The 27,986-nt window shown below is 43.3% G+C and overlaps 1 protein-coding gene and 1 pseudogene across 3 annotated transcripts; one reads left to right on the forward strand and one right to left on the reverse strand.

Annotated features, from left to right (window-relative positions):
• Positions 1 to 107: 107 nt before the first annotated feature.
• LOC124127497 (serine/threonine-protein phosphatase 6 regulatory ankyrin repeat subunit C-like) lies at positions 108 to 27,979 on the reverse strand. 3 transcript variants are annotated; one of them, XM_048386432.1, is made up of 5 exons: positions 27,847 to 27,979; positions 21,863 to 22,039; positions 6,480 to 7,046; positions 6,042 to 6,125; positions 108 to 5,261 (listed from the first exon to the last, which is right to left on the reverse strand). In XM_048386432.1, the coding sequence occupies exons 2-5, from the start codon at positions 21,978 to 21,980 to the stop codon at positions 1,765 to 1,767; spliced, it is 4,266 nt and encodes a 1,421-aa protein (XP_048242389.1). In that variant the 5' UTR covers positions 21,981 to 22,039; positions 27,847 to 27,979; the 3' UTR covers positions 108 to 1,764. The 3 variants fall into 3 exon arrangements, with proteins under 3 accessions (XP_048242389.1, XP_048242391.1, XP_048242390.1); XM_048386434.1 differs by lacking the exons at positions 21,863 to 22,039; positions 27,847 to 27,979 and adding an exon at positions 10,523 to 10,625 and having other exon boundaries at positions 6,480 to 6,937; positions 7,031 to 7,133; XM_048386433.1 differs by lacking the exons at positions 21,863 to 22,039; positions 27,847 to 27,979 and adding an exon at positions 10,523 to 10,625 and having other exon boundaries at positions 6,480 to 7,133.
• LOC125374858 lies at positions 26,066 to 27,723 on the forward strand (annotated as a pseudogene).
• Positions 27,980 to 27,986: the final 7 nt, after the last annotated feature.

The following is a 27,986-nucleotide window of genomic DNA, read 5'->3' on the forward strand; positions in this document are numbered from 1 at the left end:
AGTAGGTTTAAGATCAATTACACTGTTGTATTTGTAATGCGTTGTGTTTCTGCATGAAATTAGTCAGTGAATGCAACAACTGTGTCGATGACACTTTTGGAGTAACATACACTCAAGCAATGCAGAACTTACCAACAAGAAAGGAAATGTATTCAATACTGCGATATGACATTATGTGCCAAGTTTGGAGAAGAAATATGGTACGGTTTTCAAGATCTGCTCTGGAAACGAGGACTATCGCCACCATCTGTCTATGTCAAAGTCATTGCCATGGAAACTCGAACAAAATTATTTTTTTTAAATCCCAAACTATCAAAAGGCACCAGTTCACCACTAGACCTATCGATGTGCAAAGTTTGGTGAAGAAATATGGAACATTTTTCAAGATCTGCTCCGGAAACGAAATGTGACAGAAGGACGGCACCCATTCCTATATCCCCCTTCCACTTTGTGGCATAGGGTTTTGCTGTACCTATTAAATTATTGTAATTTTCAACAAAATTGTGTAAGCTCTGGATACATATGGTATTGTAATGTAGTCAAATTCATTGCCAGTTGGCACAAAAGGCAGCATTTGAAAATCAAGTTTGGGATAATATCCATGCTTGGATGATTCAATTACACGATTCAATTCAGATAGTGATCCTTGATTTGACAGCGCCACACTCATAATCATGGGATTCATGGAAACGGTAGATGTCTACGATCTGCTAGGAGACAGACTTCCCCATAAAGGCACCGTGATACAGCTGGAATATTGCAGACTGGCGACAAACAACAAACACAATCGCCGAAACACAGCAGCATGACATGCACACGCAACATGACTTGTTGGGCTATAAACACGTTGGGTTTTCATTTGCATGTGAACATTCTCCAGGCCACAATTCGGGATCTGATTGTTTCCATGGGAAGACGATGTCAGTCAGTTCTAGACTCTAATGGTGGCCATACAAGATAGGAAGAATAGATCACCTTCTGACAATCTCCTGGAATGCCACTGGGCCTGCTGAGCAAGACATTAGACCTCCTGTCATCTGTGAAAGCTTGAAAGGGCGTACAATAATCACACATCAATCAATAGTACAAATATGCGCATAATTAAGGCAACGTGGGTGAGGATGTGTTAAAGATTCTTTACCAAGGCAACTGATACCATGAGCAATCATAAATTGAACCTGAAGACAGAATGATCCGAGATTATCCAAGTTAATGGAATAAACACAAAGTGTAATTTAGATTAAACAGTATAATAAGAAAGTGTAAAACACTTGAAAGGTATTTGAGCATGTAACAAGACCACGCCACACGCCACACGCCACACTGAAAGACATATGCCACGAAAACACGTAAAGAAAGTCAAAATGGTGGATCGGAACAACAAGAAGGCACCAAACACAAGATCACACTGGACGATTTACTGAAGCAACATGTCTGTCCTGTGACAAGCAGTAACGTGAGGTTGTTTGACATCATCGCTTCCGGGGCCACCAGGGTACTGCGCTTTGGTCCTGCATCAGGTTAGTTGGAACAACTTTTTCTCTTCACCTGGACCACACACAGCTTCGCTTCTGTCAAATGTAAGCAGGTATTGCATTAAGTAGTAATGCAGGATAAGTTAAAAGATATAAGGTTAAAGTCTGGAGTACATACAGATCAGGAGGTTTTCTGCAACCATACCTGACGTTTCATTCTCAATTCCCCATCTTTATGTCAAACATTTTCAACGCTAAGAGGTTCTTTTATACAGGTAGGTGATCTCCATTACTTGTGAACACCAGATAGATCAGCTCCCTCTGACACAAGTAGATTATGAACACCAGAGTGTCTGGAATCAGCTGCCATCATGACTGGTGTAATCCCCAACCTATCTCTCCTGTTGATGTTGAATGTTTTCAAGGACAGGAGGTGCTTAACTATTGATTTGTTACCTCCCTCACATGCATACATTAGACAGTCTCTGTCCCTGTCATCAGTAAGTGAGAGATCAGCTCTCTCTGACACAAGAAGGTGGTAAACATCAGAATGTCCGGCTTCAGCTGCCATCATGACTGATGTACTCCCAATCATATCTCCCCTGTTGATGTTGAATTTTTTCAAAGATAGTAGGTGCATAACTATAGACTTGTTACCTCCCTCACATGCCAATACCAGACAGTCTCTGTCCCTGCAATCAATTAATGACAGATCAGCTCCCTCTGACACAAGAAGGTGATAAACATCAGAATGTCCGGCTTTAGCTGCCATCATGACTGGTGTACGGTTCAAACTATCTCTCCTGTTGATGTTGAATGTTTTCAGAGATAGTAGGTGCTTAACTATAGACATATTACCTCCCTCACATGCCAACATCAGACAGTCTCTGTCATTGTAATCAGTAAGTGATAGATAAGCCCCCTCTGACACAAGAAGGTGAAAAACATCAGAATGTCCAGCTGCAGCTGCCATCATGACTGGTGTACGGTTGAACCAATATCTCATGTTGATGTTGAATTTTTTCAGAGATAGTAGGTGCTTAACTATAGACATGTTACCTCCCTCACATGCCAACATCAGACAGTCTCTGTCATCGTAATCAGTAAGTGAGGGATCAGCTCCCTCTGACACAAGAAGGTGATAAACATCACAGTGTCCGGCTTTAGCTGCCATCATGACTGGTGTTCTCCCCAACCAATCTCTCCTGTTGATGTTGAATGTTTTCAAGGACAGGAGATTCTTAACTATAGATATGTTACCTCCCTCACATGCCAACATCAGACAGTCTCTGCCCCTGTTATCAGTAAGTGAGAGATCAGCTCCCTCTGACACAAGAAGGTGATAAACATCATAGTGTCTGGCTTCAGCTGCCATCATGACTGGTGTACTCCCCAACCAATCTCTCCTGTTGATGTTGAATGTTTTCAAGGACAGGAGGTGCTCAACTATAGATATGTTACCTCCCTTACACGCCAACATCAGACAGTCTCTGCCCCTGTTATCAGTAAGTGAGAGATCAGCTCCCTCTGACACAAGAAGGTGATAAACATCAGAATGTCCGGCTTCAGCTGCCATCATGACTGGTGTACTCCCCAACCAATCTCTCCTGTTGATGTTGAATGTTTTCAAGGACAGGAGGTGCTCAACTATAGATATGTTACCTCCCTTACACGCCAACATCAGACAGTCTCTGCCCCTGTTAGCAGTAAGTGAGAGATCAGCTCCCTCTGACACAAGAAGGTGATAAACATCAGAATGTCCGGCTTCAGCTGCCACCATGACTGGTGACTGTTCATATACTGTTCTTTCATTAATGTTGATATCTTCATAAGACAACAAATATCTGATGATTGATATATGACATCTTGCACATGCCATATGTAAATAACAATAATCTCGCCATTTCAGATCAGCACCGTGTGACACCAGGACCTTCAGGATCTCTTCGTGTCCTGACATCACACACAACATTGCAGATGTGTTTCCCAGTCCATCAGGATCATCAGTCATATCTGGAAACTTCTCAACAACAACTTTGACAATATCTTTGTTTCCAGATTGACATGCATGATGAAGGCATTTGTTTCCGTCCCTGTCCCTCATTGAAACATTTGCTCCTTCTTGCAGTAGAAAGTTGAACACATCCAAGTGTCCAGCCTCTGCAGCAATGATGAGCTGTGTTTTGTTTGTCTGCATCCTTCTGTCTACATCAAATTCCCCATGCTTCTTCAGCAACACAACGATGTGTTGCAGGTTCCTCACAATTCCAGCCTTCACGCAACCTGTGGCACTGTCATTCAGGTCTATCACACTTTCATGTGAAAGATTTCCATTCTTACTTATTAGTATGAGTGACCTTCTGAACAACAAATCATTATTTGACAGGGAAACCCAATATAGAAAACATTCACCAGATGTCCTGTCCTTTTGGTGAACTTTATGAGGCAAGTCATTGGCCAGTTCCGTCATCAGTGAGGATGCTAATTGATCGTTTCTGAATACAGGGTGGCCTACTGTCCATCTAAAGCATTCTTCCCGGATACCCTCCACCAGCCTGCTGATCAGTAATGGGTAAAGACGGGAAGTGATCTGGATCATGTTTGTAACATCATCAGTTTGGGTTGTCTGCAGAGAATCAGTCTTGCTCAGTCGAACTCTTTCGTATAAAAACTGCAGAGAACAATACTTTACTAATAACACAATGTTGAGATTGCCCAGGGCACAAGATGCAGCATCGTGGATGGATGGATGTGAGAAGGAGACTAGATGATTTTCCACTATGCAGTAGGTGCCGGTAAAGTTGCTGATCTCCCTGCTGATGTCTGCATCAGTGCATGATGCTACCTTCTCCTTTACAACGCGGAGCAGATCTCTGACCTTCTCGTCTGTCCCCATCATCAAGGAAACAAGGTCCAACTTCCCTCCACACAGGACGAGGAGAACCAGAGCTGCCGATCTACTGCTGCCTTCACGAACAATGGTGTCAAGGTCACATCTCAGGTAGGTCAATGGTTTCAGGAAAAAGTCCACAATACTGTGCATCTGGAACACTGGGTTGGTGAAGTAGAGCTTACAGGTCAACGGATATCCAAACATGCTGTCTTTTAACTGAGTAATGGTTTTCATGTCCTTACTTGAGATATCGCACATTTGACTTCTCCTGAACAATGCCATGATACGTTTCTTTTCGTCACTGGTTAAACAGGTCTTGATCATATCAACAATGGCTTCCGGCTTAAACAGATTTACTTTGAACTGATGTAGTCTTTCACATCCTTCATTCCAGTTGTAGCTTCTGGATGTGAATATAAAGCGAAGCTTGTAGTTACAGATTGGTGTCTTTTCATCTTCACATTGCTTCTCATCTTCCTTCTTCATACTTTTGTCATGTTTCTTCTTGGTTTGTTTTTCTTTGGCTGTCAGTTCCTTGTCTCTTGCAAAGCGCAGTAAAACATCAACCAAGGCATTGAATACTCTGTGTATCTTCTCCAAGCTGCTTGGAAATGTAACAGAACCAAACACATCGTCAAACACAACCAGCATGTCACATTTTCGTTCAATGACAACATCACTGTCAAACTCTTCAATACTTTCAACAAACAATACTTGATACTTTTTCTTCATATATGCTTCACAGATCCTGAGAGCTGCAGTAGTTTTCCCGTCTCCAGGGGCTCCGCAGATGGCCACGTGTTTGTGTCTTTTCAGAAGTTCTTGTGCTTTGTCAAGAGCATGGGTTTCCACAAACATATCACTGAGCTGGTTGATCCTGACACTCAGACACCCTGGAAACAATGAGAACAAACATAATGGCTATATGAACATTATATTTTGTTATTCTCTTTCAAAAATAAAAATTGTAATTCAGTGTTTGCAAGCATAAATCTAAACAACATAAGTTATGTAAATCTATGTACTAGAGATATATTCTTTAACTTCAAACAACAAACAACCAGGGTCAAAAAGCCAGTAGTACAGCAGGTCATTTAAACACAAAAGGTTGTTTCATAACTTACAGGGGTCGATTTTACTACTGGCCCGTTGGCCCGTGTCCAGTTAAAATTACCTAGGCTTGCTGACATGTACATTAGATGGCACGTCTGGCTAGTCAATATTTCATCCATTCTCTCTGTATATTTACTTTTTTCAATTGGACACTGCTCGTGACTCATGTAATGTTGATGAGAAAATATATAGGGGGAAAGAAAAAAATGATATATCCAGATCATCTTGGTAGAAAGACACAACCGGCGACCATTCTGTAATGACGTGTACAACAACACCCATATTTGCTCACATTCGCCATGAAATGAGGCAAATGGAAGCGGAGTTTAAATCTGAGAGTGCAGGAAAAGATGTGTTAGGGGTGAGGAGTTCTACAACTTTCTGAGTCCTCCTGGGAAACTCAGTCGCTCTGTGAACTCAGGTTCGGCTGCTTTACAGCCTCCATCATTTAGTTGTAAGACAGGTAATTTGGAAAAGGGCCAGTATAAAACTTTTGAAAGGAGCAAGCCCTGCTGGCTATATACAAATTTATTGATAAATCTACGACTGACAATTCCTACCTTGAGATATACAGCCTTGGTGTTTGCTATCCCCGACTGCCATGCCAGGAGAGTTGGACACGTCAAAATGTGAAACTTTACAATCTGGAGTGAAGAGGGAATGAAGTTAGGATATATTCCACTGAAATTAAACATCTTCTAGTCAGATTCCTGGTTTTGTCTATGTGTGGCTGGCTCTCCACTGAAGTGAGTGAGTGAGTGAGTTACGGATGTCAGCTAAATGAGGGAAGTGATGCAAGTCTTAGATGATTACCACTTTGGGGAAACCCAAAATACAGTTCTGATTCTGTAAAATTTGAACTGGAACTCACAATCATAGGGTTCTCCAACAACCATGGGATTATACTCTACACAGTGAATTATGGTGCCTAGATGACCTCCCCCCCTTTTGGTATCCTCAAAAAGGAAGACTAAGACAGAGTCTGCATACAGCCTCACCTATGTAGTTGTGGGTGGTTGTTGAAATGGATTGTGCCCCCTGTTGCTGACTTCCCTCTGTGGCAGCTATAGTATCTGTGGAACGCCTAGCCACAGCGCCATCTGGTGTTGATGTTGTAGTGGGTTGTCCCCCCTGCTGCTGACTTCCCTCTGTGGCAGCTACAGTATCTGTGGAAGGCCTAGCCACAGCGCCATCTGGTGTCGATGTTGTAGGGGGTTGTCCCCCCTGCTGCTGTCTTCCCTCTTTGGCAGCTACAGTATCTGTGGAAGGACTAGCCACAGCGCCATCTGGTGTCGATGTTGTAGGGGGTTGTCCCCCCTGCTGCTGTCTTCCCTCTGTGGCAGCTACAGTATCTGTGGAAGGACTAGCCACAGCGCCATCTGGTGTCGATGTTGTAGGGGGTTGTCCCCCCTGCTGCTGTCTTCCCTCTGTGGCAGCTACAGTATCTGTGGAAGGACTAGCCACAGCGCCATCTGGTGTTGATGTTGTAGTGGGTTGTCTCCCCTGCTGCTGACTTCCCTCTGTGACAGCTACAGTATCTGTAGAAGGCCTAGCCACAGCGCCATCTTGTGGCACGTTGTCGTCAGTTTCCATCCTTCAACTGCTCATTTAGATTGTTCGATGCATGCATTTCAGATTCCAAGAAGGGGACTCTGAAACATACAAACAAACAAACCATGCCTTGAGAGATTAATTAGTATCAGGCAAGTCCCAGTGGGGACTGACTAGTTTCCCACCATTCTATTACTCGTCAGTGTGGGGCAGAGCTCATTTAAACCTGTGGCCTGAGGGTTTCTTCCGGGTTATGAATTACATTTAGTATACTCATAATTAACAATTACTCAAGTTGTACTTCAAGTTGCAATAGTAGTAGTAGTGGTAGAAGTAGTAGTAGTAGTAGTAGTAGTAGTAGTAGCAGCAGCAGCAGAAGGAATTGTAGCTTGTGGTAGCAGTGGTGGAAGTAGTAGTAGTTGTAGCAGCAATGGTAGAAGTACTAGTAAAGGTAGGAACAGCAGCAATAGTGGTAGTGGCAGTGGTAGTAGTAGTAGTAGTAGTAGTAGTAGTAGTAGTAGTAGTAGCAAGTAGTCAAGTTTTGAGTCAATCTAAACTGTATGGTAATACATCTATACAATATGTTATCTACTTAAATACTGCATGGTCAGTATACACTTCACTAAACTGTTGTAGGAGACTAGACTTGGGGCATTGCCTAGGTCATCTGGTATTGTGGAAGTCTTAGTAGCTTGCAGTGCAACACAAGTGGAGTGATAATCAAGAGGTTTATCCAGATATCCATGAATCTTTACTTCACTATTAGGTGGGATGATAAATCTCTTGAACTCAGCGCTCTTCACTACAGCTGACCTATTCTGGCGCTTGACTAACTCCTTCTCCCTAAGTACAAGACATCTGAAGGCAAGGTACCAGGGGCTAAATAGATTAGCACGCTGTAACAATATGTTCCCATGACCATAAGCACATGCAAAATGTTTGTGCCAATAAGAACAGGTGCGTTCTCGTTGTTGTCACTGTCAGGAACAACAAGAAATAAACCTTGCTGGTCAGCTGTAGACATACTGGTTACCTAAGTGGTGTCTCTACATCTCCGGAATATGGTAATGGCTTACCATCAGCACACTGTACATGCAGGATACCTTTAAGTGGCTGTATAGGGAGGTGGGACAGGGGATCTCGATGGAAGGACTCGCTCATGGTTGAAACTGTAGCTCTGGTATCCAGTACGGCTTTTGTGTTCACCCCATAAACGGCAACTTCCACTTCTGATGCAGTACCCACAAGGCCAGTTATATCACCATCTTTGGGACCCTGTACACTGAAATCCATAACTTGTCCCACATTTAGATTCTCCTCAGTTTCACGGGTTCAAGCTGTGGTCCATCCTAACTGTACACTTGTAGCTGACGTGTCCAGGTTGTCCACAACGGTAGAAGATGGGAGTAGGCTGTCCATATGCATCAGTTGTCCATCCTGCCTTGGCCGAACTGTCCTTGGGTGAAAGGCTTGCTGTCCCCGTGCATTGTTCCGAGCCTGAATAGAAGCAGGGGATGAAAACCGAACTGGAGGACCTTGAGGTTGCCATGGCATCTCATGGACTGCCCGAAAAGGTGGATACCATGCACCTCGAATTCAACTGAGGGTTGTGTCTGTGCTTGAGAGGGTTGTCGTACTTCTTCTCAGCCATTTTACCTGAAAGTTTTCTGATCATCCCCTTGACCTCTGCCAATTCCTTGTTTTCCTTGGAGACAGCCGCCATACCAGGAATAGGATTCTTCTTAGTAACAGTAGAAGTAAGAGTAGTAGACAGGGGCTCTTCAGTGTCTTTAATTCCTGTTCTACTTTTCTGAGGCTGATTGGAAGATCACTGAAGGTGAGGCTCTGGTCGTACTTGTGGCCAGAAATGTCCTTTAAGTTAGGCAAAAGTCCTGTCCATAGCAAGGATCTAAGCATCCGGTCTTACTTGTGAGATTCCACTTCTCCTGTATCTATGGCCTGTCCCAAAAGATCATCCAGACGCACGGCCCAGGTAGCTACTGACTCAGTCTCGGTCTGTTTGGCAGGATAGAACTTGGCTAAGAGTGTCTCCGTCGCATCCACATCGCCAAAGACGCTGTCCATCTTGGCTAAAATAGAGATTCCATCAACATGTGGGCCTAACCTAAATAACACTCTGGCAGCAGGTCCCTTAAGTGATCTCCTGATGGCTTGCTTGATGTTGTCCTACGAATGTAGCTTATCCTGGAACTAGTTATAGTAACAGTAGTGGTAGTAGTAGTAGTAGCAGTAGTGGTAGTAGTGGTAGTAGTAGTAGTAGTAGTAGCAGCAGCAGCAACAGTAGTAGTGGTAGTAGTAGGAGTATTAGTAGTAGCAGTAGTGGTAGTAGTAGTGGTAGTAGTAGTAGTAGTAGTAGTAGTAGTAGCAGTAGTGGTAGTAGTGGTAGTAGTAGTAGTAGTAGCAGCAGCAGCAACAGTAGTAGTGGTAGTAGTAGGAGTATTAGTAGTAACAGTAGTGGTAGTAGTAGTGGTAGTAGTAGTAGTAGTAGTAGTAGTAGTAGTAGCAGTAGTGGTAGTTGTAGTAGTAGTGGTAGTGGTAGTAGTAGTAGTAGTGGTTGCAGCAACATTAGTAGTGGTAGTAGTGGTAGAGGTAGTGGTGGTAGTAGCAGTAGCAGTGTCAGTAGTAGTAGTAGTAGTAGTAGTAGTAGTAGTAGTAGTGGCAGTAGTAGCAGAAGCAATAGTAGTACTGGTAGTGACAGTGGTACCAGTAGTAATAGTAGTAGTAGCAGTAGCAGCAGTAGTAGCAATAGTAGTAGTAGTAGTAGTAGTAGGAGTAGTTGTAGTATCAGCAGCTGTAGTAGCAGTAGTGGTAGTAGTGGTAGTAGTAGTAGTAGTAGTAGTAGTAGTAGTAGCAGCAGCAATAGTAGAAGTGGTAGCGACAGTAGTAGTAGGAGTAGTAGTAGTAGTAGTAGTAGCATCAGCAGCAATAGTAGTAGTGGTAGTGACAGTAGTAGTAGGAGTAGTAGTAGTAGTAGCATCAGCAGCAATAGTAGTACTGGTAATGACAGTGGTAGTAGTAGTAGTAGTAGTAGTAGTAGCAGCAGCAATAGTAGTAGTGGTAGTGACAATAGTAGTAGTAGTAGCAGGAGCAATAGTAGCTGTAGTAGTAGTAGTAGAAGTAGTAGTAGTAGTAGTAGTAGTAGTAGTAGTAGCAACAGCAGCAATAGTAGTAGTGGTAGTGGTAGTAGTAGTAGTAGTAGTAGTAGTAGTAGTAGCAGAAGCAATAGTAGTACTGGTAGTGACAGTGGTACCAGTAGTAATAGTAGTAGTAGCAGTAGCAACAGTAGCAGTAGTAGTAGCAGTAGTAGTGTCAGCAGCAACAGTAGTAGTAATAGGAACAGTAGTAGTAGCAGTAGCAGCAATAGTAGTATGTAGAGATTTTATTTCAATTTGTGTCTGTATTTACTAAACAGAAAAGTGAGTAAATGAAGGTTGTTTGTGCAAAAATCAGCTCTATTTGTATTGTTTACCTGGTAAAACGTGAAGAACGAGCAGATGGAATGCCTCTGGCCTGCCCACGTAACAAGTAAATCCTACTTTCTGTTCATTCCATTCGTGACCAACTCGTGTTATTCCGGGACAAGCCGAATGAGGATTCGTCCCCCACCCGACCAATCGTCACCACTCGCCCATTTCCGTGACCTGCAAGAAGACGCTATTCGACTTGTCCCGGAATAACACGAGTTTGTCACGAATGGAAAGCCACCCAACTACTTCAAACAAGAACGATAACTCTTATTCTTACCACATCGTATAGTAAAATTGATGGTTGGCGGTATAGCAGCGCTCGCTTATTCCTGTTGTAAAAGTATTGACCTCTCTGATATAAATACTCGTATAATCTTTTGTACAAAAGTATATTTGGCAAGCCATTCAACTCATTCATTCTCAGCTGTTCATCTTTTATTTGTAAATTATTATTTTTTTAATGAGATATTAAAATTAGTTGAGGAAAACTGACAAGACGAAGGTGTTTTAAGTATTTTCAGCGATGAATTTCTCTGCCATATTCAGTTAAGGTAGCCAATTTGACATTACCCTTTCAATGCTTGAAACGACATTTTTAAACCTAATTTATTTCATGTTTGTTTGTTTGTATATTTGTTGTTTAACGCCGCACTCAGCAACATTCCATCTATATGAAGGCGGTCTGTAAATAATCGAGTCTGGACCAGACAATCCAGTGATTGACATCATGAGCATCGATCCACGCAATTGGGATACGATGACATGCATCAACCAAGTCAGCGAGTCTGACCACCTGATCCCGTTAGTCGCCTATTACGACAAGCATAGTCGCCTTTTACGATAAGCATGGGTTGCTGAAGACCTATTCTACCCTGGATCTTCACTGGTGAATTTATTTCATGATTGAATCTGTCCATGCATATCATGGACGGCGTTCACAAATAGTACACACATTTTATTTGAATTAATTACAATAAAATTATGAAGGAATGCCATATCCACCATGTCTAAGAGATGTATTAAAGTATTTCTAAACACATATCAACAACATAGTGAGACTACGTTGATATTCAAACTACTACTACTACTACTACTACTACTATTCAAACCCCGTGAGGATTCCCAAGTAGCGCAATGCTTGTCATACGAGGTGGCTTAATGGATGGGTTGGTCACACTTGTTTGTAACTTGGTTGACCCGTGCCATCGTACCTCGACCGCGTGGATCGTTGCTTACAATGTTAGTTACTGGTTCACCTGGTGATGTCTCGATTATATACCAGCAGCCGTCATATAGGCGGAATATTGCTTAGTTTAACAACAAACAAGTTTTGATATTCAAAGCTCGTTCACATTTAAGATCTGACATCACACAGAGGTGTTTGTGTAGGGGTAGCTTAGAAACCAAATACTCACACAAATATTTAATTATACCAAGTATATCTGTTCACAATATATAAAACAACCCTAAATTATATATTTATAATCCATCTTCACGACCTCCACTCCCACACACATATATAGCGACGTGCATGCACGTGCATGTGGTTGCTTGTACTAGTCCAGACTGATGCCGATTTATAGTGCTAGCACACTGAGATACCATGCCGCAGTTTAACATGAATACCCCACTCAGACACAGTATACTGACTCCGAGCGGACCAGTTCTTGTTTTAGCCCCTTAATGCCGAGCGCCAGCAGGGTAACAACGTATTGTTAATCTCTTGGTATACCATCGAAATGGATATCACACCGAATGTAGTTTTAGTCATGTGGGGCACCTTACTCATGACTTCCATTGTCATGTGGGGCACGGATACCTTACTCATGACTTCCATTGTCATGTGGGGCACAGATACCTTACTCATGACTTTCATTGTCATGTGGGGCACCTTACTCATGACTTCCATTGTCATGTGGGGCACGGATACCTTACTCATGACTTCCATTGTCATGTGGGGCACGGATACCTTACTCATGACTTCCATTGTCATGTGGGGCACGGATATCTTACTCATGACTTCCATTGTCATGTGGGGCACGGATACCTTACTCATGACTTCCATTGTCATGTGGGGCACAGATACCTTACTCATGACTTCCATTGTCATGTGGGGCACCTTACTCATGACTTCCATTGTCATGTGGGGCACGGATACCTTACTCATGACTTCCATTGTCATGTGGGGCACGGATACCTTACTCATGACTTTCATTGTCATGTGGGGCACGGATACCTTACTCGTGACTTCCATTGTCATGTGGGGCACGGATACCTTACTCATGACTTCCATTGTCATGTGGGGCACGGATACCTTACTCATTACTTCCATTGTCATGTGGGGCACGGATACCTTACTCATGACTTCCATTGTCATGTGGGGCACGGATACCTTACTCATGACTTCCATTGTCATGTGGGGCATGGATACCTTACTCATGACTTCTATTGTCATGTGGGGCACGGATACCTTACTCAAGACTTCCATTGTCATGTGGGGCAAGGATACCTTACTCAGGACTTCCATTGTCATGTGGGGCACGGATACCTTCCTCAGGACTTCCATTGTCATGTCGGGCACGGATACCTTACTCATGACTTCCATTGTCATGTGGGGCATGGATACCTAATGGCTGTCATTGTCATGTAGGGCACGGATACCTTACTCATTACCACTAATTCGTTAATCCAGGTATTGATTGATACAGACAAATATGTTTTTTGTGAATGTTGCATCCAAAACAAGCATGAAATACTCATATCCCCCACCAATATGACATGTCCGGTTGTGTGCAATGCATTAGCTCCTGTGAACTATGTTCACTGGGCCTTTTTGTAAATGGCCTAATTGCAGCACTAAGAAAAGTTATTACTGGCAGTTTATGATAGAATATGTAACTATATTTGTAATGATAAAGGATGAGACATATGGACGAACAACTTCTTTATTACAATTAGGAGCGATGGTTTCGGTGTAGGTTCTAACACCGTTATCAAGCAAGTGAAGTACAGAGTATGGTTGACAAGAATATATACAGTTGATTAGGTTTAAGATCAATTACACTGTTGTATTTGTAATGCGTTGTGTTTCTGCATGAAATTAGTCAGTGAATGCAACAACTGTGTCCATGACACTTTTGGAGTAACCTACACTCAAGCAATCCAGAACTTACCAACAAGAAAGGAAATGTATTCAATGCTGTGAGATGACATTATGTGCCAAGTTTGGTGAAGAAATATGGCACTTTGTGGCAGGGGATAACAATAGGGTTTTGCTGTACCTATTAAATTATTGTAATTTTCAACAAAATTGTGTAACCTCTGGATACAAATGGTATTGTAATGCAGTCAAATTCATTGCCAGTTGGCACAAAGGGCATCATTTAAAAATCAAGTTTGGGATAATATCCATGCTTGGATGATTCAATTACACAATTCTATTCAGATAGTGATCCTTAATTTGACAGCGCCACACTCATAATCATGGGATTCATGGAAACGGTAGATGTCTACGATCTGCTAGGAGACAGATTTCCCCATAAAGCCACCATGATACAGCTGGAATATTGCAGACTGGCGACAAACAACAAACACAATCGCCGAAACACAGCAGCATGACATGCACATGCAACATCACTTGTTGGGCTATAAACACGTTGGGTTTTCATTTGCATGTGAACATTCCCCAGGCCACAATTCGGGATCTGATTGTTTCCATGGGAAGACGATGCCAGTCAGTTCTAGACTCTAATGTTGGCCATACAGGATATTGAGAACAGATCACCTTCTGACAATCTCCTGGAATGCCACTGGGCCTGCTGAGCAAGACATGAGACCTCCTGATACCTGTGAAAGCTTGAAAGGGCGTACAAAAATCACACATCAAATCAATAGTACAAATATGCGCATAATTAAGGCAACGTGGGTGAGGATGTGTTAAAGATTTTTTACCAAGACAACTGATACCATGAGCAATCATAAATTGAACCTGAAGACAGAATGATCCGAGATTATCCAAGTTAATGGAATAAACACAAAGTGTAATTTAGATTAAATAGTATAATAAGAAAGTGTAAAACACTTAAAAGTTATTTTGAGCCTAAATGAATTTAGCATGTAACAATACCAAGCCTCACTAAAAGACAAATGCCACGAAAACACGTAAAGAAAGTCAAAATGGTGGATTGGAAGCAACATGTCTGTCCTGTGACATTCAGTAATATGAAGGTGTTTGGCATCATCGCTTCCGGGGCCACCAGGGTACTGCGCTTTGGTCCTGCATCAGGTTAGTTGGAACAACTTTTTCTCTTCAGCTGGACCACACACAGCTTCGCTTCTGTCAAATGTAAGCAGGTATTGCATTAAGTAGTAATGCAGGATAAGTTAAAAGATATAAGGTTAAAGTCTAGAGTACATACAGATCAGGAGGTTTTCTGCAGCCATACCTGACGTTTCATTCTCAATTCCCCATCTTTATGTCAAACATTTTCAACGCCAAGAGATTCTTTTATACAGGTAGGTGATCTCCATTACTTGTGAACACCAGATAATTCAGCTCCCTCTGATGCAAGTAGATTATGAACATCAGAGTGTCTTCCATCAATTGCAATCATGACTGGTGTACTCCCCAACTTATCTCTCCTGTTGATGTTAAATTTGTTCAAAGACAGGAGGTGCTTAACTAAAGACATGTTACCTCCCTCACATGCCAACATCAGACAGTCTCTGTCCCTGTCATCAGTAAGTGAGAGATCAGCTCCCTCTGACACAAGAAGGTGATAAACATCAGAGTGTCCAGCTTTAGCTGCCATCATGACTGGTGTACTCCCCAACCTATCTCTCCTGTTGATGTTGGATGTTTTCAAGGACAGGAGGTGCTGAACTTTAGATATGTCACCTCCCTCACATGCCAACATCAGACAGTCTCTGTCCCTGTCATCAGTAAGTGAGAGATCAGTGAGTGAGTGAGGTTTTACGCCGCTTTTAGCAATATTCCAGCAATATCACGGCGGGGGACACCAGAAATGGGCTTCACACATTGTACCCATGTCGGGAATCGAACCCGGGTCTTCGGCGTGACGAGCGAACGCTTTAACCACTAGGCTACCCGACCGCCCCAAGTGAGAGATCAGCTCCTACTGACACAAGAAGGTGATAAACATCAGAGTGTCCAGCTTTAGCTGCCATCATGACTGGTGTACTCCCCAACCTATCTCTCCTGTTGATGTTGGATGTTTTCAAAGACAGAAGGTGCTTAACTATAGACATGTCACCTCCCTCACATGCAAACATCAGACAGTCTCTGTCCCAGTCATCAGTAAGTGACAGATCAGCTCCCTCTGACACAAGAAGGTGATAAACATCAGAGTGTCTGGCTTTAGCTGCCATCATGACTGGTGTAATCCCCAACCTATCTCTCCTGTTGATGTTGGATGTTTTCAAGGACAGGAGGTGCTTAACTATAGACATGTTACCTCCCTCACATGCCAACATCAGACAGTCTCTGTCCCCTATCACAGTAAGTGAGAGATCAGTTCCCTCTGACACAAGAAGGTGATAAACATCAGAGTGTCCGGCTTCAGCTGCCATCATGACTGGTGTACGGTCGTTTCCATCTTTCCTTTTGATGTTGAAAGTTTTCAAAGACAGAAGGTGCTTAACTATAGATATGTCACCTCCCTCACATGCCAACATCAGACAGTCTCTGTTCATGTAATCAGTAAGTGAGAGATCAGCTCCCTCTGACACAAGAAGGCGATAAACATCACAGTGTCCGGCTTTAGCTGCCATCATGACTGGTGTATGGTCCTTTCCATCTTTCCTGTTGATGTTGAATGTGTTCAAAGAAAAGAGATGATTAACTATAGACATGTCACCTCCCTCACATGCCAACATCAGACAGTCTCTTTGCATGATGTCAGTAGGTGAGAGATCAGCTCCCTCTGACACAAGAAGGTGATAAACATCAGAGCGTCCGGCTTCAGCTGCCACCATGACTGGTGTACACATGTACAAATCTTTCCTGTTGATGTTGAATGTGTTCAAAGAAAGGAGATGATTAACTATAGACATGTCACCTCCCTCACATGCCAACATCAGACAGTCTCTGTGCATTGTGTCAGTAAGTGACAGATCAGCTCCCTCTGACACAAGAAGGTGATAAACATCAGAGTGTCCGGCTTCAGCTGCCACCATGACTGGTGTCTGTTGATATATTGTTCTTTCATTAATGTTGATATCTTCATAAGACAACAAATATCTAACAATTGATATATGACATCTTGCACATGCCTTATGTAAATACCTATAACCTCGCCCTTTCAGATCAGCACCGTGTGACACCAGGACCTTGAGGATCTCTTCGTGTCCTGACATCACACACAACATTGCAGATGTGTTTCCCAGTCCATCAGGATCATCAGTCATATCTGGAAACTTCTCAACAACAACTTCGACAATATCTTTGTTTCCAGATTGACATGCATGATGAAGGCAGTTGTTTCCTTCCCTGTCCCTCATTGAAACATTTGCTCCTTCTTGCAATAGAAAGTTGAACACATCCAAGTGTCCAGCCTCTGCAGCAATGATGAGCTGTGTTTTGTTTGTCTGCATCCTTCTGTCTACATCAAATTCCCCATGCTTCTTTAGCACCACAACAATGTGTTGCAGGTTCCTCACAATGCCAGCCTTCACGCAACCTATGGCACTGTCATTCAGGTCTATCACAATTTCATGTGAAAGATTTCCATTCTTACTTATTAGTATGAGTGACCTTTGGAACAACAAATCATTATTTGACAGGGAAACCCAATATAGAAAACATTCACCAGATGTCTTGTCCTTTTGGTGAACTATATGAGGCAAGTCATTGGCCAGTTCCGTCATCAGTGAGGATGCTAAATGATCGTTTCTGAATACAGGGTGGCCTACTGTCCATCTAAAGCATCCTTCCCGGATACCCCCCACCAGCCTGCTGATCAGTAATGGGTAAAGATGGGAAGTGATCTGGATCATGTTTGTAACATCATCAGTTTGGGTTGTCTGCAGAGAATCAGTCTTGCTCAGTCGAACTTTTTCGTATAAAAACTGCAGAGAACAATGCTTTACTAATAACACAATGTTGAGATTGCCCAGTGCACAAGATGCTGCATCGTGGATTGATGGATGTGAGAAGGAGGCTAGATGATTTTCCACTATGCAGTAGGTGCCAGTAAAGTTGCTGATCTCTCTGCTGATGTCTGCATCAGTGCATGATGCTACCTTCTCCTTTACAACATGGAGCAGATCTCTGACCTTCTCGTCTGTCCCCATCATCAAGGAAACAAGGTCCAACTTCCCTCCACACAGGACGAGGAGAACCAGAGCTGCCGATCTACTGCTGCCTTCACGAACAATGGTGTCAAGGTCACATCTCAGGTAGGTCAATGGTTTCAGGAAGAAGTCCACAAGACTGTGCACCTGGAACACTGGGTTGGTGAAGTACAGCTTACACGTCAACGGATATCCAAACATGCTGTCTTTTAACTGAGTAATGGTGTTCATGTCCTTACTGGAGATATCGCACATTTGACTACTCCTGAACAATGCCATGATACGTTTCTTTTCGTCACTGGTTAAACAGGTCTTGATCATATCAACAATGGCTTCCGGCTTAAACAGATTTACTTTGAACTGATGCAGTCTTGCACATCCTTCATTCCAGTTGTAGCTTCTGGATGTGAATATAAAGCGAAGCTTGTAGTTACACACTGGTGTCTTTTCATCTTCACATTGCTTCTCATCTTCCTTCTTCATACTTTTGTCATGTTTCTTCTTGGTTTGTTTTTCTTTGGCTGTCAGTTCCTTGTCTCTTGCAAAGCGCAGTAAAATATCAACCAAGGTATTGAATACTCTGTGTATCTTCTCCAAGCTGCTTGGAAATGTAACAGAACCAAACACATCGTCAAACACAACCAGCATGTCACATTTTCGTTCAATGACAACATCACTGTCAAACTCTTCAATACTTTCAACAAACAATACTTGATACTTTTTCTTCATATATGCTTCACAGATCCTGAGAGCTGCACTAGTTTTCCCGTCTCCAGGGGCTCAACAGATGGCCACGTGGTTGTGTCTTTTCAGAAGTTCTTGTGCTTTGTCAAGAGCATGGGTTTCCACAAACATATAACTGAGCTGGTTGATCCTGACACTCAGACACCCTGGAAACAATGAGAACGAACATAATGGCTATATGAACATTATAGTTCGTTTTCTCTTTCAAAAATAAAAATTGTAATTCAGTGTTTGCTAAAACTCGGATTATTTTGCTGCAAGCATAATTCTAAACATTAGTTATGTAAATCTATGTACTAGAGATATATTCTATAACTCCAAATAACAAACAACCAAGGGTCAAAAACCCAGAAGTACAGCAGGTCATTTAAACACAAAAGGTTACATTACTTTCAGGGGTCGATTTTACTACTGGCCCGTTGGCCCGTGGCCAGTTAAAGTTACCTAGGCTTGCTGACGTGTACATTAGATGGCACGTCTGGCTAGTCAATATTTCATCCATTCTCTCTGTATATTTACTTTATTCAATTGGACACTGCTCGTGACTCGGGAAAGAAAAAAATGATATATCCAGATCATCTTGGTAGAAAGACCGGCCACCATTCTGTAATGACGTGTACAACAACAACAACAACACCAATATTTGGTCACAATTTGCCATGAAATGAGGCGAATGGAAGCGGAGTTTACATCTGAGAGTGCAGGAAAAGATGGTTTATGGGTGAGGAGTTCTAAAACTTTCGGAGTCCTCCTGGGAAACTCAGTCGCTATGTGAACTCAGGTTCGGCTGCTTTACGGCCTCCATCATTTAGTTGTAGGACAGGTAGTTTGGAAAAGGGTCAGTAACTTTTGAAAGGAGCAAGCCCTGCTGGCTATATACAAATTTGTTGATAAATTTACGACTGACAATTCCTACCTTGAGATATACAGCCTTGGTGTTTGCTATCCCCGACTGCCATGCCAGGAGAGTTGGACACGTCATAATGTGAAACTTTACAATCTGGAGTGAAGAGGGAATGAAGTTAGGATATATTCCACTGAAATTAAACATCTTCTAGTCAGATTCCTGGTTTTGTCTATGTGTGGCTGGATCTCCACTGAAGTGAGTGAGTGAGTGAGTTACGGATGTCAGCTAAATGAGGGAAATGATGATTACCACTTTTGGGAAACCCAAAATACAGTTCTGATTCTGTAAAATTTGAACAGGAACCCACAATCACAGGGTTCATACTCTACACAGTGAATTATGGTGCCAAGATGCCCCCCCCCCCACACACACACACACACACCACCACCCCACCCCACCCCACCCCACCCCGCCCACATTTGGTATCCTCAAAAAGGAAAACTAAGTCAGAGAGAGAGTCTGCATACAGCCTCACCTATGTAGTTGTGGGTGGTTGTTGAATTGGATTGTGCCCCCTGCTGACTTCCCTCTGTGGCAGCTACAGTATCTGTGGAAGGTCTAGCCACAGCGCCATCTGGTGTTGATGTTGTAGTGGGTTGTCTCCCCTGCTGCTGACTTCCCTCTGTGGCAACTACAGTATCTGTAGGCCTAGCCACAGCGCCATCTTGTGTTGATGTTGTAGTGGGTTGTCTCCCCTGCTGCTGACTTCCCTCTGTGGCAGCTACAGTATCTGTAGAAGGCCTAGCCACAGCGCCATCTGGTGTTGATGTTGTAGTGGGTTGTCCCCCCTGCTGCTGTCTTCCCTCTGTGGCAGCTACAGTATCTGTAGAAGGCCTAGCCACAGCGCCATCTTGTGTTGATGTTGTAGTGGGTTGTCCCCCCTGCTGCTGTCTTCCCTCTGTGGCAGCTACAGTATCTGTGGAAGGCCTAGCCACAGCGCCATCTGGTGATGATGTTGTAGTGGGTAGAAGTAGTGGTAGTGGTAGTTGTTGTAGCAGCAATAGCAGTAGTACTAGTAATAGTAGCAACAGCAGCAATAGTGGCAGTGGTAGTAGTAGTAGTAGTAGTAGTAGTAGTAGTAGTAGTAGTAGTAGTAGTATAGTAGTAGTATTAGTTGTATAGTAGTGGTAGTAGTAGTAGTAGTCTGTGGAAGGCCTAGCCACAGCGCTATCTGGTGTTGATGTTGTAGTGGGTTGTCTCCCCTGCTGCTGACTTCCCTCTGTGGCAGCTAAAGTATCTGTAGAAGGCCTAGCCACAGCGCCATCTGGTGTTGATGTTGTAGTAGGTTGTCTCCCCTGCTGTTGTCTTCCCTCTGTGGCAGCTACAGTATCTGTAGAAGGCCTAGCCACAGCGCCATCTTGTGTTGATGTTGTAGTGGGTTGTCCTCCCTGATGCTGACTTCCCTCTGTGGCAGCTACAGTATCTGTAGAGGGCCTAGCCACAGCGCCATCTGGTGTTGATGTTGTAGTGGGTTGTCCCCCCTGCTGCTGTTCTCCCTCTGTGGCAGCTACAGTATCTGTGGAAGGCCTAGCCACAGCGCCATCTGGTGTTGATGTTGTAGTGGGTTGTCCTCCCTGATGGTGACTTCCCTCTGTGGCAGCTAAAGTATCTGTAGAAGGCCTAGCCACAGCGCCATCTGGTGTCGATGTTGTAGTGGGTTGTCCCCCCTGCTGCTGTCTTCCCTCTGTAGCAGCTACAGTATCGGTGGAAGGCCTAGCCACAGCGCCATCTGGTGTTGATGTTGTAGTGGGTTGTCCTCCCTGATGCTGACTTCCCTCTGTGGCAGCTATAGTATCTGTAGAAGGCCTAGCCACAGCGCCATCTGGTGTTGATGTTGTAATGGGTTGTTCCCCCTGCTGCTGACTTCCCTCTGTGGCAGCTACAGTATCTGTGGAAGGCCTAGCCACACCGCCATCTGGTGTTGATGTTGTAGTGGGTTGTCTCCCCTGCTGCTGACTTCCCTCTGTGGCAGCTACAGTATCTGTGGACGGCCTAGCCACAGCGCCATCTGGTGTTGATGTTGTAGTGGGTTGTCCCCCCTGCTGCTGACTTCCCTCTGTGGCAGCTATAGTATCTGTAGAAGGCCTAGCCACAGCGCCATCTTGTGTTGATGTTGTAGTGGGTTGTCTCCCCTGCTGCTGACTTCCCTCTGTGGCAGCTACAGTATCTGTGGAAGGTCTAGCCACAGCGCCATCTGGTGTTGATGTTGTAATGGGTTGTCCCCCCTGCTTCTGTCTTCCCTCTGTGGCAGCTACAGTATCTGTGGAAGGCCTAGCCACAGCGCCATCTGGTGTTGATGTTGTAGTGGGTTGTCCCCCCTGCTTCTGTCTTCCCTCTGTGGCAGCTACAGTATCTGTGGAACGCCTAGCCACAGCGCCATCTGGTGTTGATGTTGTAGTGGGTTGTCCCCCCTGCTGACTTCCCTCTGTGGAAGCTACAGTATCTGTGGAACGTCTAGCCACAGCGCCATCTTGTGGCACGTTGTCGTCAGTTTCCATCCTTCAACTGCTCATTTAGTTTGTTCGATTCATGCATTTCAGATTCCAAGAAGGGGACTCTGAAACAAACAAATAAACAATCAATGCCTTGGGCGATTAATTGGTATCAGGCAAGTCCTAGTAGGGACTGAATAGTTCCCCAGTATTGTATTACTCGTCAGTGTGGGGCAGAGCTCATTTAAACGTGTGGCCTGAATAGTTTCTTCCGGGTTATGAATTACATTTAGTCAGAGACCATATAATAGACTCTATTATATGGTCTCTGATTTAGTATACTCATAAATAACAATTACCCAAGTTGTATTTCAAGTTGCAATAGTAATAGTAGTGGTAGTAGTAGTAGTAGTAGTAGTAGTAGTAGTAGCAGCAGAAGGAATTGTAGCTTGTGGTAGCAGTAGTGGAAGTTGTAGTAGTTGTAGCAGCAATAGAAGAAGTACTAGTAAAGCTAGGAACAGCAGCAATAGTGGTAGTGGCAGTGGTAGTAGTAGTAGGAGTAGTAGTAGTAGTAGTTGTAGTAGTAGTAGTAGTAGTAGTAGTAGCAAGTAGTCAAGTTTTGAGTCAATCTAAACTGTATTGTAATACATCTGTACAATATGTTATCTACTTAAATACTGCATGGTCAGTGTACACTTTACTAAACTAAATTATTACTTAAACATTTTCAAAACCTAAAACTGTATGAATGCGGTATGGCACTCATCAGTCAGTTTCATCCTATGTACCACCCTGTCAGTGTAACCAACATCTGTATCCCCAGTTGAGAAGATGTCCAAGTGCTGTCTGATAACATCTTTGCCTCTGGCCAGTTCATCAGGAGTCACAGCCGCTTCTTCAAAGTCCATCTTCTCAATCACTGGTCCATCACTAGTGGCAGCAATAGTAGTAGTGGTAGAAGTTGTGCTAGTAGTAGTAGTAGTAGTAGTAGTAGTAGTAGTAGTAGTAGTAGTAGTAGTAGTGCTGTCTGATAACATCTTTGCCTCTGGCCAGTTCATCAGGAGTCACAGCCGCTTCTTCAAAGTCCATCTTCTCAATCACTGGTCCATCACTAGTGGCAGGTGTCTGGGTATGTCTTCAATGGTCACTGGCTGTACTTGACAAAGTATTGCATTGGGTGGTATAGAAACGGTCCTGGTGGTGACATTACAGATGTAAACATCAACTCCCATCTTCTGTTTACTGTTGTAGGAGACTAGACTTGGGGCAATGTCTAGGTCGTCTGGTATTGTGGAAGTCTTATTAGCCTGCAGTACAGCACAAGTGGAGTGATAATCAAGAGGTTTATCCAGATATCCATGAATCTTTACTTCACTATTAGGTGGGATGATACATCTCTTGAACTCGGCGCTCTTCACTACAGCTGACCTATTCTGGCGCTTGACTAACTCCTTCTCCCTAAGTACAAGACATCTGAAGGCAAGGTACCACAGACTAAATAGATTAGCACGCTGTAAACATCTGTTCCCATGACCATAAGCACATGCAAAATGTGTGTGCCAATAAGAACAGGTGCGTTCTCGTTGTTGTCACTGTCAGGAACAACAAGAAATAAACCTTGCTGGTCAGCTGTAGACATACCGGTTTCCTAAGTGGTGTCTCTACATCTCCAGAATATGGTAGTGGCTTACCATCAGCACACTCTACATGCAGGATATCTTTAAGTGGCTGTATGGGGATGTGGGACAGGTGATCTCGATGGAAGGACTCGCTCATGGTTGATACTGTAGCTCCGGTATCCAGTAGGGCTTTAGTGTTCACCCCATAAACGGCAACTTCCACTTCTGATGCAGTACCCACAAGGCCAGTTATATCATCATCTTTGGGACCCTGTACACTGAAATCCATAACTTGTCCCACATTAAGGATCCTCCTAAGTTTACCGGGTTCCAGCTGTGGTCCATCCTAACTGTACACTTGTAGCTGACGTGTCCAGGTTGTCCACAGTGGTAGCAGATGGGAGTAGGCTGTCCATATGCATCAGTTGTCCATCCTACCTTGGCCGAACTGTCCTTGGGTGAAAGGCTTGCTGCATTGTTCTGAGCCTGAATAGAAGCAGGGGATGAAAACCGAGCTCGAGGACTCTGAGGTTGCCATGGCATCTCATGGACTGCCCGAAAAGGTGGATACCATGCACCTCGAATTCAACTGAGGGTTGTGTCTGTGCTTGAGAGGGTTGTCGTACTTCTTCTCAGCCATTTTACCTGAAAGTTTTCTGATCATCCCCTTGACCTCTGCCAATTCCTTGTTTTCCTTGGAGACAGCCGCCATACCAGGAATAGGATTCTTCTTAGTAACAGTGGAAGTAAGAGTAGTAGACAGGGGCTCTTCACGTGTCTTTAATTCCTGTTCTACTTTTCTGAGGCTGATTGGAAGATCACTGAAGGTGAGGCTCTGGTCGTACTTGTGGCCGGAAATGTCCTTTAAGTTAGGCAAAAGTCCTGTCCATAGCAAGGATCTAAGCATCCGGTCTTACTTGTGAGATTCCACTTCTCCTGTATCTATGGCCTGTCCCAAAAGATCATCCAGAAGCACGGCCCAGGTAGCTACTGACTCAGTCTCGGTCTGTTTGGCAGAATAGAACTTGGCTAAGAGTGTCTCCGTCGCATCCACATCGCCAAAGACGCTGTCCATCTTGGCTAAAATAGAGATTCCATCAACATGTGGGCCTAACCTAAATAACACTCTGGCAGCAGGTCCCTTAAGTGATCTCCTGATGGCTTGCTTGATGTTGTCCTACGAATGTAGCTTATCCTGGAATTAGTTATAGTAACAGTAGTGGTAGTAGTAGTAGTAGTAGTGGTAGTAGTAGTGGTAGTGGTATTAGTAGCAGCAAAAGTAGTAGTGGTAGTAGTGGTAGAGGTAGTGGTGGTAGAAGCAGTAGCAGTGTCAGTAGTAGTTGTAGTAGTAGTGGTAGTAGTAGAAATAGTAGTAGTAGTTATAGTAACAGCAGTGGTAGTAGTAGTAGTAGTAGTGGTAGTAGTAGTAGTAGTAGTAGTAGTAGTAGTAGTAGTAGCAGTAGTGGTAGTGGTAGTAGTAGTAGCAGTAGTGGTAGCAGTAGTGGTAGTGGTAGTAGTAGTAGTAGTAGTAGTAGTAGCAGTAGTGGTAGTGGTAGTAGTAGCAGCAACAGTAGTATTGGTACTAGTGGTAGAGGTAGTGGTGGTAGTAGCAGTAGCAGTGTCAGTAGTAGTAGTAGTAGTAGTGGTAGTAGTAGAAATAGTAGTAGTAGCAGTAGTAGTAGTAGTAGTAGTAGTAGCAGCAACAGTAGTATTGGTAGTAGTGGTAGAGGTAGTGGTGGTAGTAGCAGTAGCAGTGTCAGTAGTAGTAGTAGTAGTAGTGGTAGTAGTAGAAATAGTAGTAGTAGTTATACTAACAGAAGTGGTAGTAGTAATAGTAGTAGTAGCAGCAACAGTAGCAGGGGTAGTGGCAGTAGTAGTAGTAGTAGTAGTAGCAGCAGTAGTAGTAGTAGCAGCAGCAATAGTAGTAGTAGCAGTAGGAGCAGTAGTAGAAGCAATAGTTCTAGTAGTAGTAGTAGCAGCAGCAGTAGTAGCAGTAGTGGTAGTGGTGGTAGTAGTAGTAGTAGCAGCAAAAGTAGTAGTGGTAGTGACAGTGACAGTGGTAGTAGTAGAAGTAGTAGTAGTAGTAGCAGTAGTAGTAGTAGCAGCAATATTAGTACTAGCAGTAGCATCAGTAGTAGTAGTAATAGTAGTAGTAGCACCAGCAGCAATAGTAGTACTGGTAGTGACAGTGGTAGTAGTAGTAGTAGTAGTAGTAGTAGTAGTAGTAGTAGTAGTAGTAATAGTAGTAGTAGAAGCAGCAGCAATAGTAGTAGTGGTAGTGACAGTTGTGGCAGCAGTAGTGCTAGTAGTAGTAGTAGTAGTAGCAGAGGCAGTATAACTAGTAGTAGTAGTGGCAGTGGTAGTAGAAGAAGTAGTAGTTATAGTAACAGCAGTGGTTTAAGTAGCATCAGCAATAGTAGTACTTGTAGTAGCATCAGTGGTAGAAGTAGTAGTCCTAGCAGCAACAGCAGCAATAGTAGTAGTAGTAGTTGTAGCAGTAGTAGTAGCATCAGAAGTAGTAGTAGTAGTAGTAGCATCAGTAGTAGTACCAGTAACAGCAGCAATAGTAGTAGTAGGAATCATAGTTGCAGCAGCAATAGCAGTAGTGGTAGTGACACTGGCAGTAGTAGTGCTAGTAGTAGTGGTTCTAGTAGTAGTAGCAGCAGCAATAGTAATAGTAGTAGCAGCAGCAGCAATAGTAGTAGTAGCAGTAGCAGCAGCAATAGTAGCAGTAGTTATAGTAACATCAGTGGTAGTAGTAGAAGAAGTAGTAGCAGCAGAAGTAGTAGCAGTAGTAGTAGTAGTAGTAGTAGTAGCAGTAGCGGCAGCCGCAATACTAGTAGTGGTACTGACAGTGGTAGTAGTAGTAGCAACAGCAGCAATAGTAGTAGTGGTAGTGAAAGTAGTAGTAGTAGGAGTAGTAGTAGTAGAAGTAGTAGTAGTAGTAACAGCAGCAATAGTAGTAGTGGTAGCAGTGCAGTGGCAATATCACTAGTACTAGTAGTGGCAGTGATAGTAGTAGAAGTAGTAACAGCAGTGGTGGTAGTAGCATCAGCAATAGTAGTAGTTATAGTAGTAGTAGCATCAGTGGTAGTAATACTAGTACTAGCAGCAACAGCAGCAATAGTAGTAGTATTAGTAGTAGTAGTAGTAGTAGTAGCAGCAGCAGTAGTAGTAGTAGCAGTAGTAGTAGTAACAGCAATAGAAGTAGTGGTAGTGACAGTAGTAGTAGTAGCAGCAGTAGTAGTAGTAGTAACAGCAGCAATAGTAGTAGTAGTAGTAGCAGCAATAGTAGTAGTAGTAGTAGAAGTTGTTGTAGGAGCAATACTAGTAGTGGTACTGACAGTGGTAGTAGTACTAGCAACAGCAGCAATAGTAGTAGTAGTAGTGACAGTAGTAGTAGTAGGAGTAGTAGTAGTAGTAGCAGCAGCAATAGTAGTAGTGGTAGTGACAGTAGTAGTAATAGCAGCAGGAATAGTAGTAGTAGTAGTAGTAGTAGTAGTAGTAGTAGTAGTAGCAGTAGTTGTAGTAGCTGTAGTAGCAGTAGTAGCAGCAGCAGCAGCAATAGTAGTAGTGGTAGTGACAATGGTAGTAGTAGTAGTAGTAGTATTAGTAGTAGTAGAATCAGTAGTAGTACTAGTACTAGTAGCAACAGCAGGAATAGTAGTAGTGGTAGTGGTAGTAGTAGTAGTAGTTGTATTGGTGGTGGTGGTAGTAGTAGTAGTAGTAGTAGTAGCAGAAGCAATAGTAGTACTGGTAATGACAGTGGTACCAGTAGTCATAGTAGTAGTAGCAGTAGCAACAGTAGCAGTAGTAGTGTCAGCAGCAACAGTAGTAGTAATAGGAACAGTAGCAGTAGCAGGAATAGTAGTAGTAGTAGTAGTTGCAGTGTTAATAGTAGAAGCAGCAGCAGTAGTAGTAGTAGTAGTAGTAGCAGCAGTAGTAGTAGTAGTAATTGTGTGTAGTAGTATCAGTATCAGTAGTGTGGTAGTAGTAGTAATAGTAGTAGTGGTAGTAGTAGTAGTAGTAGTTTTAGTAGCAGTAGTGTTGTAGTATTGTTATAGCAAAGGCGTATATCTATATTCATCTTTGGTTATATCTAAAATCAGTGTGAACTGTGTTTTTGTTTTTTAGATTGTCAAATAGAATCCTTATGTCTAAGAATGAAGAGTGGCATGGCCTGTTTCTAAGTGTGAATCCTTCAATATCCTTTTGTAGAGATTTTATTTCAATTTGTGTCTGTATTTACTAAACAGAAAAGTGAGTAAATGAAGGTTGTTTGTGCAAAAATCAGCACTATTTGTATTGTTTACCTGGTAAAACGTGAAGAACGAGCAGATGGAATGCCTCTGGCCTGCCCACGTAACAGGTAAATCCTACTTTCTGTTCATTCCATTCGTGACCAACTCGTGTTATTCCGGGACAAGCCGAATGAAGATTCGTCCCCCACCCA

The sequence above is a fragment of the Haliotis rufescens genome, unplaced genomic scaffold, assembly GCF_023055435.1.
Source record: "Haliotis rufescens isolate VD_foot unplaced genomic scaffold, xgHalRufe1.0.p SCAF_6, whole genome shotgun sequence".
Taxonomy (NCBI): domain Eukaryota; kingdom Metazoa; phylum Mollusca; class Gastropoda; order Lepetellida; family Haliotidae; genus Haliotis; species Haliotis rufescens.